Source organism: Tachysurus fulvidraco, chromosome 1 (genome assembly GCF_022655615.1).
Source record: "Tachysurus fulvidraco isolate hzauxx_2018 chromosome 1, HZAU_PFXX_2.0, whole genome shotgun sequence".
Classification (NCBI taxonomy): domain Eukaryota; kingdom Metazoa; phylum Chordata; class Actinopteri; order Siluriformes; family Bagridae; genus Tachysurus; species Tachysurus fulvidraco.
In genome coordinates this window covers 42,020,804-42,034,836 of record NC_062518.1, presented here as the reverse complement: position 1 = coordinate 42,034,836, position 14,033 = coordinate 42,020,804, and the positions used below count along the sequence as shown (strand labels likewise).

Below are 14,033 nucleotides of genomic sequence, written 5' to 3'. Positions count from 1 at the left end.
AAAAATGGCCCATTAATATGTTTAATGAATACTGTTTGGAAACCTCTACTGTGCCCTTTATAAATAAAACTATTATTATAAGTAATTAGTAGTAAATATAGTTTGTATTATAGATCGTTGCAATTATTATCCATCCTGACACAGATTTTTTCAGTGATGTCGAAGTGACAGTTCTGCGTGTAACCTCAGGTTTGCAGATCGTCCTCAAGTCCATCATCAAGGCGATGGTTCCTCTGCTGCAGATCGGCCTGCTGTTGTTCTTCGCTATCCTGATGTTCGCTATCATAGGCCTGGAGTTCTACAGCGGCAAGCTGCACCACACCTGCCTTCCCCAGCCCGACATCCTCGGTTAGGGACGTTTAACTAACATTACTGCGAAAGCTGAGTGGAGATAACGCTGAAGCTGATAAACTCTAGTGTGAGATTGCACCTCTTTGGTGTAAATGTAGGAAATTTTTCAGTGTTGTGTTGTGAGATTTTTTGGGGGGGGTTTGGGTGTTTGTATTGCCATCAGATAACGAGACAGTGGACTCCTCTGAAGTGGAGTTTGCCTGCGGCGTGCGAAGGTGTCCGGAGAAATACGACTGTAATGGCACATGGATCGGGCCCAATGACGGCATCACTCAGTTCGACAACATCCTCTTTGCAGTCCTCACAGTGTTTCAGTGTATCACCATGGAGGGCTGGACTGCTGTTCTCTACAACGTAAGCTTGCATCATTTCAACTTAAACCTACATCACTTAAAGGCAGGGTCTCCGATTTTTGAAAGCCAAAAACAATCAAAACAAAACAAACACGCCCCTAACCCAAATGGGTCCCACCCCTGTATCGATAGCTCCGCCCACACATACATAGGTAACCCAGGCAACTAATGTAAGGAAACGTGTCTTTATCATAGCTGAAGGGAAGAACAATACGATTGCAGATAAATAAACAAGCAAAAATGACACACAAGCATAATCATGTAAAGGACAAAGGCATATATTAGTTCTGTGTAACAAAGCAAAACCAACGTTACTCACCTATCGAGAAGGAAAAAAGCGCCTCGGCGTCTTAAGTAAAGTCGAGTTTCCAGAGTCAATAACTCCTGAGCTAAACGCTGTTACTACACAAAACGCGGTTGTAGCTGCGTCTCTACATTACTACGATAGAAAAGAGGTGTTATTTGTGTAGTAACAGCGTTTAGCTCAGGAGTTATTGACTCGGGAAACTCCAACCTGTGAATATGTGGCCAACTTCCTGCTCCTTCAGTTCTCTCCAGCGCTGGAAAGCTGATCCTATATTAACACGTCCTACTTCTTGCCTTATCGTAAGTCTTTCTTCTCTTTCTTTCTGTGTTTTTATCCTCCATGTCAATGTTAAAACCGCTTTCTGCTAATGTCACACATGCGCACTGAACACGCTCTCCGCCGCATATTGACAAGCCCCGCCCCTTTCTGCTCATTGGCTGCACGTTTGTTTTGATTTTTGTTTTGATTTTTGTTTATTATTCAGCCCGACTCAGTTTTCTGAAGCATTTCTCAAAAATCGCAGACCCCGCCTTTAAACCAAGATATGAATGAAAGGTTCGGTCGGTTCAAAGGTTTTTGGAAAGTTCCACACTACACGCGTGCATAACTTCACACCTCCAGTTTTGTCAGATAATTAATTTATTGACTTCTGTTGTATCTAGACTTACTTAAGTCCAAGCATAATATAATAAAGGGATAGAAAATACAGACTGAAACAGCACGCTACTTCTAATACACCTGCCTTAAATGTAAAATCAAATATATTTTAGACAAATATACTAATATATAAATGAGAAAGATAATACTAACTGAAATCAATACCTTAGACTAGTCTTCAGTAATGAGTTGTTATTATACAGCATTAAGGCTGATTAGCATAAACAGGATGTGGAAAGGATACTACTTATTCAGTCAGTATAAAAGTGAATAAATTGTCTCATAGTTCAAAGGTTAAAATGGACATTCTCCTGCTTCAGGCAAGCTCCACCAACCCACACACAACACTTCATGTAGCATGTAATCTGTAGTTACATCTTTTCATTGGATTTTCTGTGAAACGACACCAGAGACCTCCGACACCCGACTACTAACCCGATTACAGGCGCGCTTCGCAAAGTCTTTCCATCTTAATCGACCTGCAATTCTGAGCCGTTTATTATTTCCTGTTGGTTTGGGTTGTGCTCACTATTTTTTTTACTTTTTTTTTTTTAATTTAAAAAAGAATTAAAAAAAGGTGGGATTCTGTTCAATAAACACTCACCAGAGGTCTAAATGCTGAACAATACGATTTCAATTTCTGTTTTAAATCCTTACTACATTCAGTGGCGGTTCTAGGATTTTTTTGTAACAGGGGCCACATGTTACATTCAGGGGCCAAGTACAGGGTACATTCAAGCACACAAAATAATTTATTCAGTACGGTGCAGATACATTTCAGCATTCATTCCTTTTTCAAACGCTCGAGTGCCGCCAATTGTTTGGGGGTGGAATTGCATCTGTTATCGTTGTGAAAAATTCTCCGGTTGCTCTTCTCGTCGACGATTGATGAAACGGGGGCCAATCAGATTTCAGCAGGGGCCAGGAAACCCCTGTGGCCTCGCCTCTAGAACCACCCCTGACTACATGTCATTCTGATTAAAGCCCAACTTTATCTCCTAATAAATCAAATAGAGAGTTAATAAACGAGTGTGAATGTTGTGATTGGATGAAGCGATGTTATACTATTTGGCAGATGCCCTTTTCCAGAGTGACTCACGTCTGATCTCATTTTATACAACTGAGCAATTATGGGTTAAGGGCCTTGCTCAAGGGCCCAGCAGTGGTAGCTTGGTGGACCTGGGATTTGAAATCACAACCATTTCATTAGTAGTCCGACACCTTAACCACTGAGCTACCACATCCCCTCCCTGCACCCACAACGTAACATAACCATAGAACGGGGCACAGAAGCCTTTATTATCGCCACATATACATTACAGCACAGTGGAATTCTTTTCTTCACATACCCCAACTAAGGAGGTTGGGGTCAGAGTGCAGGGGCAGCTATGATACAGCACCCCTGGAGCAGGGAGGGTTGAGGTCCTTGCTCAAGGGCCCAGCAGTGGCAGCTTGGCTGTGCTGGGCCTTGAACCCTGATCCCAATGAGCATGAACGCCTTCTCAATGTTTAGTGTGAATGGAGTTGTGTGATAAAATGTCAGTTAGAGATCATTTGATAGTGTGATACGAGCGGTTCTTGTATGACCTTGCCTTGTTTTTAGCATTTACCATTTTGGACGTTCCATCAGATTCCAGAAATTAGGCTAATCGTGCCTCTGTTGTCCCATATGTCCTTAAACTAATGAGATGTCCCATGTGGCATTTTCAGCCAACAAATGCACTTTTTTTTTCCCTCTATAAATAAATATAAATTAGTCAAGATAAAAGAGATAAACGATGAAGTTCCTGATCGAAGTTTATTTATTCTACAGATCTACAGTATATCTCTGTGAATGGCTCTTAGATATGAAGTATATCAATATTTTTATATAATAAAAAGAATCATGTTACTAAAGTTCAGCGTGCTGATGATGTTTGTTTATGAGGGAGAAAGAGCTGTTATGCTGTCAGGAGACCTACACCAACACAGGTTCATCAGACTCACTGTGTGAGGGTGGATGGATCTTTTTGTTCTGATTACACTGAATTTCAACTCTGTTTCATGTTCAAACCACAAACTACTGTACTGCTGTACTGTACTCCACACCGTTTTTTATAACATTGAAGCAGATGTCTGATAGTCTAACAAATAACACGAGAAAAATGACGTAATTTAAGAGATAATGTTTGTGTTGGAATTATTCGATATTTTTTTAAATAGCCTCGGCCTGGGGATTTTTTTGGCTTCGGCTGTTTTGGACTGTCCATCAGCTTCGTGAAAGTAGGCCAATTACGCGTCTGTTGTCCGATATGTCCTCAGACTAATGATGCGCTGGGTCCCACGTGGAACTGGATCTACTTCATTCCTCTCATCATTATTGGCTCATTCTTCGTGCTGAACCTGGTCCTTGGTGTCCTTTCAGGGTGAGAAGTTTACAGAAAAAAATTCTCATATTTATTCATTTGGTGACGTTTTTATATATAGTTTGCACAATATCTATGTCAGAAAAGCAACCAGAAGGTCAGAGGTAACTCTCAAACTCAAAATCATGGTGCTACCACCAGCATGCTTCAAAGTGATGCTGCTCGTTGGGTTGCCAAAAAGTTCCGAAAAGCACTTTCCATGTTTTTGCTGCATCAAGCTACATACAGGATTTCCTATACTGAATATGGCTGCTCTTTTATAAAGCGCAGCTCTAATCGTGTTCTACGACCAGTTTAATTTATTTGAGCTGTGGCTTTCTGTACATACGTCCTCCTTGGTTGCTTCTCTGACTAATTCCCTCTGTAAACAGTCAGGTAAACAGCCTGCTTTGGGCAATACGGAACAGATTATGGTGACTGAAATCTTATGCAAGCCAATGTATACCCTTATACACAACAGTATTTTTGTAGCCCTCATAACCCCAAGCCAGAAATGACATATAGAGTATTTCCGGTGTGAGAGAGAATATATGAGACATTTAGAGAAAGATAAAATGTGCTGTCAATGTCCAGTAATACTGTAGCACGTCATCAATAAAGCCAAACTCCCTTCCCGCTGCTCATTTTTTTCAAATCGTGTTTGTTTGACTGATGTCCTGGTTGTTGATGTGTGTTCTGCTCCCCATAGTGAATTTGCTAAAGAAAGGGAGCGTGTGGAGAACCGGCGAGCCTTCATGAAGCTTAGACGGCAGCAGCAGGTAGAGAGGGAGCTTAACGGCTATCGTGCATGGATCGATCGAGCAGGTACTTTTTTTTTTTAATATTTATCTTATTTCCTATTATATACAGCCAAAGCGGCTCATATAGTCTAGTATAAAGTTTCATTACTTCCAAAAGTCCAGACAGTAGTTATGGAAATTCAAAGACCTTGTGTAAAAAAGCTTGTGTTGCCTATTATTTCAAATAATGTACACTTGTAGAGAGCAAACCAATAGGCCAGGGGTAACATACAACCTGATGCTACCATCATCATGTTTTCTGCATGTTCTCGGGATGATGAGAAAACATATCTTACTTTGTACGCGTGCAAAGACGTTCACATCTCATTCACACTTATTTCAGCTACAAGGATGTTTAGTATGATTAGGGATGTCCACAGAGCTGTGTTTATGATTACAGCAGCAGCTCTTTTAAATACATCTATACAGTATCTACAGCATCTACAGTATATCAGATGAAATTACCCAAGTATTTGATTTACTCTGATGTAGTGAACCAATGACCGAATCAATTAATCAGTGAATCACTGAGTCGATCAGTCCTGTGAAAGTGAGTCGTATGATCTCCCACTACTCCGAGTTTACTGAGTGTGAACCTTTGAGTTCTGCTAAAAGGCCTCCCAGTTTTGTTGCCCACGCCACCCCTGGTACGACTCGATCCTGCCTCCCACCTGAGCTGAGCGAGCAGGTAAGCGGCAGTGTGTGGAAACACGGCAGCTCTGTGAAGCCTCTGCTCTTCTGTAGGAGCTGCATGGCAAACTCACTCTCCCACGCAGATAAGGGTTAGCAAAGAGGTGAGCTTGACTCACAGACTGGAGTGTGCGAGTGTGTGTGTGTGTGTGTGTGTGTGTGTGTGTGTGTGTGTGTGTGTGTGTGTGTGTGTGTGACACCCGCTCTGTGTAGTCATTGTTTTCTGCAGTGCATGGGATCAGTTTTAAGTACCATACCGGTACAGAGAACTTTAATCAGTCTCAAATGACGAACTCCAAACACGAGGCTCTTTGGCATTTCACTTTGACACTGTTCACTATTCAAATGGTTTGTGCTTAGTGTCATTCCTTTTCTTTTCTCTTCCTCTCCACAGAGGAAGTGATGCTCGCTGAGGAGAATAAAAACTCAGGAAGGTCTGCATTAGAGGGTATGAGCTCCTTCTTTCTCATTCAGTCATCTAGAGTGTTAATGTGCCTATTTGTTCAATGCACACACGCACACACACACACACACACACACACACACACACACACACACACACACACACACACACACACACACATACACACACACACACACACACACACACACACACACACACATACACACACACACACACACACACACACACACACACACACACACACACACACACACACACACACACACACGGTTTACAACCAATAAACAAATACAAATAAGTGTGCATCTCCAGTTAAATTACTCCTGTGCTGTAAAAAGCTTTACTACATTTATCCTAGCGGTGAGACACATCGTCTTGACAGTGCTATTAATTTTACCCTTTGAGTCGTTCTATATTTATTCTCTAAAAGGTTCGCCTGACTTTCCTCTCCCTTGAGTATTCGGTGTAGTAGAGAATTTTCTAACATCACATGTACAAAATATACGAATAGTATTAACCCTTCCAAAAATGTCAGTAATTCATATAAATAATTATTATTATTTCATTTTTTAATCAAAGCTGCTATAAGATCCTTGATATTTTCATGACAGTAGTTGAATTCTGTATTAATGCGCCATGTTTCAAGCCATTAAAACCATACTGTAGATGCCGTAATATTTGCCCGTTTGCCGATTATATTGCTTAGCAACCAAAGCTTCATGTTGACCAAAAAGCACAGAATAATTGTTTACAGAGAATTTTTGTGATTATGATGTAATTGTAATATAATTATAGATAAATTGCCGTAACACATTTGCGCTTACAGCGCTGTTGTATTCTTGAATCTGATTGGTCAGTAAAGGTTAATACATTTTCTACTGTAGTTTCAGCTGCGGTGGAAATCACAGGTTTATATAAATGTGAAAAATAAATAAGTAAATAAAAATAATAATAATAAATAAACAAACAAAAAAACAAATAAACAAATAAATAAATACATTTTAAAAATAATAATAATAATAATTAATAAATGAATGAATGAATGAATGAATGAATGAATGAATAAATAAATAAATAAATAAATAAATAAATAAATGCAATTGTTCATAAATATTCTTTGTGTAAAGAGTGATGTAATTCTGTGAAAATTCTTAGAAACGTGGCCATCATGTGGAGATAATCTTAGTAAAGATAAAAGTTTTTCATAAAGCATCTTAACGCTTAAAAGTAGGAAGTCGAACTTTAAGGGCCAGTTGTTTAGAAAATTTAATCTGGATCAAAATGATCCAAATTTGGAAATCCCATATTTTTTCTATCCAGGATCAGGTAATCCGTCTTACTTTTACGCCGGTTTTTGAAAGCAACATTGGATCACCCTGATCCACATACACCGTTTTCAAGATTACCAAATCCGGATTATCTGTGCTCTAATTGGGACAACATATCACAACGTGGGCTACCAGCTATGTAAAGAACAGGTAGAAGAGCCAACATGGGGTCACTGTAAGAGTTTTTTATTTTGAGACAAAACCCAAAAATAACATAAACATCCACTTCCATTCATAATTTATTTTATGACGCCTCATCTGAGTCCTAAAAAATAAATATACATTAACAAATACATTGTGGTTATTTTGAAAACGTCTTTCAAAATAAAAATAAATAAATAAAATGGCTAAATGTCCAATAGTTAATGTCCAAGCTCTGCTTTTAGGAGGCGGATCTGAAGTTTTGTTTTGAAGTTTTGCTTCAATAAAGTTATATACTGTACACTAAATGATACAAAGGTATTATTTGACCCATTTTAAAGTTTTACTACATTTTCCTCCTGGAATCCACCTTGCTATCCTACCCCCTGTTGGGATCAGGATAATCCTGTTTTTTTTTGGATCAAAGTTATCCAAATCCTACTGACAAGTTTTGAACAACACAAACTGAAGGTTTGATCCAGATTAAAACTAGGATTGGATTTTGTAATCTGATCGGATTTCAGATTCCTTCTTTCCCTTTTGAACAACCCATTTTCAAGATTTGAACCAATCCGATAACCAAAATCCGATCAGTTTACCTTTGAACAACTGGGCCTAAGAGATTTAGGAGTTTCTTTAGCAGAGGAGAAAAGAGAAAAAGTGAAGAGGGAGAAGAAATGTATTGTATACAATATTTAATAATGATAGTGAGTAAATAAAATGTTACAGATTAGATCGTGTAGGGATTATATTTTCTGACCAATCATATTAGAGATAACATCTCTGACACAGAGCAGAAATGATATATATACTTGGGGAAGTCATGGCCTAGGAGTTTGACTCCTAACCCTAAGGTTGTGGGTTCGAGTCTCGGGCCGGCAATACCACGACTGAGGTGCCCTTGAGCAAGGCACCGAACCCCCCGACTGCTCCCCGGGCACGCAGCATAAATGGCTTCCCACTGCTCCAGGTGTGTGTTCACGGTGTGTGTGTGTGTTCACTGCTGTGTGTGTGTGTGTGCACTTTGGATGGGTTAAACGCAGAGAACGAATTCTGAGTATGGGTCACCGTACTTAGCCGTATGTCACGTCACTTTTTATATATTCTGCCGCTATGTCACTTAGAGGAACACTAACAACTCAGAACACAGGGCAGAAATGCTACAGTGGCAGAAATGGTCAAATTTGTCTCTGTGACATTTCTGGGCTGTGTGTTTACATTTACGTTTACATTTATTACATTTATAACAAAAGAACATCTCTAATATGATTAGTCACAAACTTAATCCCTACACGATATAGACTCAAATATCTTAACATAGAGACAAAGTGAAGGCTTATAATACACCAGATTTATTTTAGTAGTTTTTTTTTATTGGACAACCAATCACTGTCTGCAAAAGAATGTGTCACACCTAGTAAAGGCTTAAGCCCCGCCTACTAACTAAGATAAAAGTTGTTGTATTTTCATTTCTCAGTGTTGCTCTGTGATTGGTCCTGAATCACTCTTAAGCTAAGAGTCCAAAGTGTTTCCTGTCCTTGTTACACTGGTTATTTTGTTAATAAATCGTGTCTGTTTTGCTACCCCTGCGTTTGGGCCTGGTTTTTACCTTGAGATGCACAATTTCGCTCACATATAAAGCACATAAAAAACTTATAATGTATTATAATGTGTTTTCAGTAAAAAAACAAAAAAAAAAACAAAAACAGTTCAATTCCATTCTTTATTTTCACAAAACAAAATTTTTCTTAAGCGAAATCATTTCAAGACAGATTTACAATGTGAATTAAGCCCCCCACCAAGTCTGCACCTTCCCAAACTGCCCCAAATACCCCAGGTAACTTACATTACAGTAATAAGGAGTTGCAAGACAATAGAGAGAAGGAAAATAATTAAACATACAGTAGAATTTCAGAACGACGAAACGACGTGTTTTTGTTTTATTTGGAACTTTTCTAGGAAAAATGTTTTGTTTGCCCGCTAGTTGGCTAGATACAAAAAAAACCTTATGAAACATTACAAATTCTACAAATTCCTAAGTGTCTACTTTCATATGAGCTTCATATTAACACCACTGTGGAGTGAGACAGTTTAAAAACCCCACAGTGGATTATATCAGGGTGATGTGCATCAGGTCACAGTGGAAATTCGGAGGCCGAGCTTCAGCGGCAGGACGATACGGCTCATAAAGCGCACCGACGAGGTCCGCTCTCTCCTTACAGCCGTTTCGGTTACCACAGCAACACCCCTTTTTCAGTTTTTCACATGCCCACTGATGTGTTGTACTTTTCCTTGGCCTCGGTATTCAGGCTTTTACAAAAAAAAACAAGGTCACTCGTTTCCTACGTGTTTGCGAGCTGGTCCTAACAGGAGCATAAAAACGAGACAGTGTAAAAAAGAGACCTTCGTTAAATCGTCTGCCTTTTCGTTCGGAGTCTGCGATATTCACATTTGCACTGCTGTAATTACTGCTTTTCCTTCTATTTAAGTGTTGAAGCGAGCCACAAGCAAGAAAAATGCCAGGCGTCGTGGAGAGGACAAATATTCAGAAATCGCAACAGTTGGTTAGTGACACCACTTTGACTACGTCCATATGCTCTTTCTCTCTCTCTCTCTCTCTCTCTCTCTCTCTGTTTCTCTCCTTCTCTCGTTCTCTCCTTCTTTTCCTTCCTTTCAGAGCCTTTTGCCTTTTTGCCTACAAAATAACTGTTAATAAAACTATATTAGACTTCCAGGATAGCCGACATGTACATGCATAAACATTTATAAAGGTGAATTTCAACATGCTTCCATTAGGATTATGTTTTATGTCATGTGTCAGATTTTTTTTTTCCTTTTTTTTTTGTCATAAGGTTTGACACTTTCCAGAATGACTTATGTGAGTTATAATTATGTGAGAAAAACTGACTTTGGAGCTGAGTGCACTTCATGAGGGTGATGATGATGGTGGTGTTGATGATGATGGTGGTGGTGGTGGTGGTGGTGGTGGTGATGATTGATACTGTATGACCACCATGGTATCTTAAGTATGTAACCTAGTGAGCCAGCATTGATGTATCCAATGATAGAGATTTAAGCACTTATGTACGTCGCTCTGGATAAGGGCATCTGCCAAATGCTGTAAATGTAAATGATTGTGATGATGATGATGATATTGATGGTCATGATGATGAGGTTGATAATGATGATGATGGTGATGATGATGATGGTGATGATGATGTTGATGCTGATGCTGATGAAGATGTTGATGCTGATGCTGATGATGATGATCATATTCATGATCATATTAAAGATGATTTTGATGACCATGATGATCATGATGATGGTGAGGTTGTGATAGTAATGATGATGGTGGTGGTGATGGTAATGATGATGATGATGATGATGAAGGTGATGATGAGGATGATGATGATGAGGATGATGATGAAAATGATGAGGATGATGATGAGGATGAAGGTGATGATGATGGTGTTTATGATGATGATGATGATGGTGGTGGTGATGATGATGATGATGATGATGATGATGATGATGATGATGATGGTGGTGGTGGTGGTGGTCATGATGATGATGTTCATGGTGATGATGATGATGATGATGATTGGGATTACAGTGGTGGTGAAGATGGTGATGATGATGATGATGATGATGATGATGATGATGATGATGATTTATGGTGGTGATGGTAATGATGATGATGATGATGATGATGATGAAGGTGATGATGATGATGATGATGATGATGATGATGATGATGATGATGATGGTGATGATAGTGATGATGGTGATGATGATGATGATGATGATGATGATGGTGATGTTGATGATGGTGATGGTGATGATGTTGATGATGATGATGATGATGATGATGATGATGATGATGATGATGATGATCATGGAGATGATGATGATGATGTCGATGATGGTGATGTTGATGATGGTGATGATGGTGATGTTGATGATGATGTCGATGATGGTGATGTTGATGATGGTGATGATGGTGATGTTGATGATGATGATGATGATGGTGATGTTGATGATGGTGATGGTGATGATGTTGATGATGATGATGATGATGATGATGATGATGATGATGATGATGATCACCATAAGTAACAGCTTAGTATAAATCAGGTGTGTATATATACTTATTACTGATTCACAATATAGCTACTTTCAGCTGTTTATTAGTTCAGCTGCATGAATATGCTGATAAACAATAGCATCAAATCTCATTTTATTAACCACACTGTAAATAATAATAATAATAATAATAATAATAATAATAATAATAATAATAATAATAATAATAATAATCTACTGCCAGCTGTGATTGGCTGCATTAAATCAATGCTTTTTTGTTAGCTACATAATTCACCTGTAATTTACCAGAATATAGCCGTTTACGTCACATGACAAAACCTGCGTATTCTATTCTATTATTTAAAGATATCCCAGTGGTTAAAATGTGCTCCTGTGGAAGATCTGAGGCTGTAATGAATAAAGAGAGCGCAGCATGGAAGCTTGTGTCCTTCACACAGTCATACCAGGAGCTTCAGATCTATCTTTATGAGCTGTCCTTCACTGCTGAGCAATGACAACGTGTTAAAGTGAAAAATAAAGCAAATGAAAGACTTTTTTTCTACAGCGTAGTCTTACTGTGCAACTAATTGTGAACTGGATTCCTCTAGTCTGAGTATGTTGAGACTACAAAATACATTTATCTGCTTTCTTCACCATCCGTCTTGCTGTGTTTTAAGCCGCATGGCTAGTCGACATCAACGCGGTAGTGACTAGTGAATGATAGAACTTTCACACACCGAGTCAACTGTCATGACATTTAAGCATAAGCCTGGAAAGTGCTAGAACACCTACATTTTTTTTTAAATAAAAATGTATGTTAGTTGTTATAAAGGTCTTATGATCCCTGCCCTTAAGCTACAGTACTATTATATATCACGTTCTGTGGTGTGATGGTTTCCCAGGTGGTCCCAGACCTCCGGTGAACATCCGCACCGTGAGACGGGGTCCTGCTGCCTACCTTCGCCGTAAAGAGCGAATGCTGCGCTTCTCCATCCGCCGTATGGTCAAGACGGACAGCTTCTACTGGATAGTGCTCAGCCTCGTGGGTCTGAACACCATCTGCGTGGCCATCGTCCACCACAACCAGCCCGAGTGGCTCACCGTGCTTCAGTGTAAGAGCTGGCTTTGACTGCGACATCCTAACCATCATGTTGTGTTTATTGGTAAAGACCAGATCGACGCAGACTATATATATATATATATATATATATTATATTATATTAATTATATTTTATACATATTTCAATTCATTTTTTATATACATTTAAAAAATATATATGTTTTTATATTTTTCGTATACATTTTATTAACATTTTTTTTTTATATTTTATTATTTAATATTTTATTAATGCAATTAAACACAAAACATTTTCTTGGTGTGCACGTGTGTGTGTGTGTGCGTGCGTGCGTGCGTGCGTGCGTGCGTGCGTGCGTGCGTGTGTGTGTGTGCGTGTGTGTGTGTGTGTAAATAAAAGATGCACAAAAATGACTAAAATAACTTTTTTTAATCTCAGATTTAAAATAAAAAACATGTTTTAACACATCCATTTCACCCTGTTAGTCTCAAATCACAGCAAACCTTTTGTGTACAGCAGAAGTGAAATGTGTGGAAACAAGATTTAAATTACTTTTGACAGGAAATAAATTGGGGGCCACAGTGGCTTAGTGGTTAGCACGTTCGCCTCACACCTCCAGGGTCGGGGTTCGAATTCCGCCTCCGTCTTGTGTGTGTGGAGTTTGCATGTTCTCCCCGTGCCTCGGGGGTTTCCTCCGGGAACTCCGGTTTCCTCCCCCGGTCCAAAGACATGCATGGTAGGTTGATTGGCATCTCTGGAAAATTGTCCGTAGTGTGTGTGTGTGTGTGTGTGTGTGTGTGTGTGTGTGTGCCCTGTGATGGGTTGGCACTTCGTCCAGGGTGTATCCTGCCTCGATGCCTAATTACGCCTGAGAGCCTATCTCCCCGTGACAGGCTCCCCGAGACCCGAGAAGTTCGGATAAGCGGTAGAAAATGAATGAGCGAGTGAGGAAATAAATTGATGGAATATAGTTTTGGAATTAGTCATTAAATCGCATTGAAATTCTGACCTAATTCTGCCGTTTTTATACCGTTTGTCAAATTAAAAACCCGAATCCCTAATTTGAGTCTTTTCAACGTTCGTGCTGTAACTACAAAATAGAATCGCTCGTAACTTTATAGCTTAATATTAGCTAGTTGCGTACTGTTAGGTTATGTAGAAATCTGTAAACAAATAAAATAGATTACAATTCTTTGGCGTTCGTTTTAAAATTAGAAAATGAATTGAAATATCTACTGAACTCTATATTGAATTTCGATTTCTTTTGGACTCGATGAGTTAATGGTTCTATGTGTGTGTACAGTTTGCGTGTGTTCTTCCAGTGAGTCTCAGGTTTCTTCTGGGTTCTCTGGTTTCCTCCCTCAGTCCAGATACGTGTGTTGTCATGTCTAGATCATCTGTAGTGTGTGTGAGATCGTGTCCTGGGACCCTGTCCACTG

At 39.2% G+C, this 14,033-nt stretch overlaps 1 protein-coding gene across 3 annotated transcripts in view; it reads left to right on the top strand.

Moving 5' to 3' along the window:
• cacna1eb (calcium channel, voltage-dependent, R type, alpha 1E subunit b) overlaps nt 1-14,033 on the top strand; it is a 73,188-nt gene that overhangs the window by 21,347 nt on the left and 37,808 nt on the right. For all 3 annotated transcript variants that reach the window (XM_047821211.1, XM_047821216.1, XM_027170822.2), the window contains exons 5-11: nt 190-348; nt 515-705; nt 3,970-4,073; nt 4,762-4,877; nt 5,937-5,990; nt 9,925-9,999; nt 12,421-12,630. In XM_047821211.1, coding sequence (XP_047677167.1) covers nt 190-348; nt 515-705; nt 3,970-4,073; nt 4,762-4,877; nt 5,937-5,990; nt 9,925-9,999; nt 12,421-12,630 — 909 coding nt within the window. The remainder of the gene's footprint in view (nt 1-189; nt 349-514; nt 706-3,969; nt 4,074-4,761; nt 4,878-5,936; nt 5,991-9,924; nt 10,000-12,420; nt 12,631-14,033) is intronic.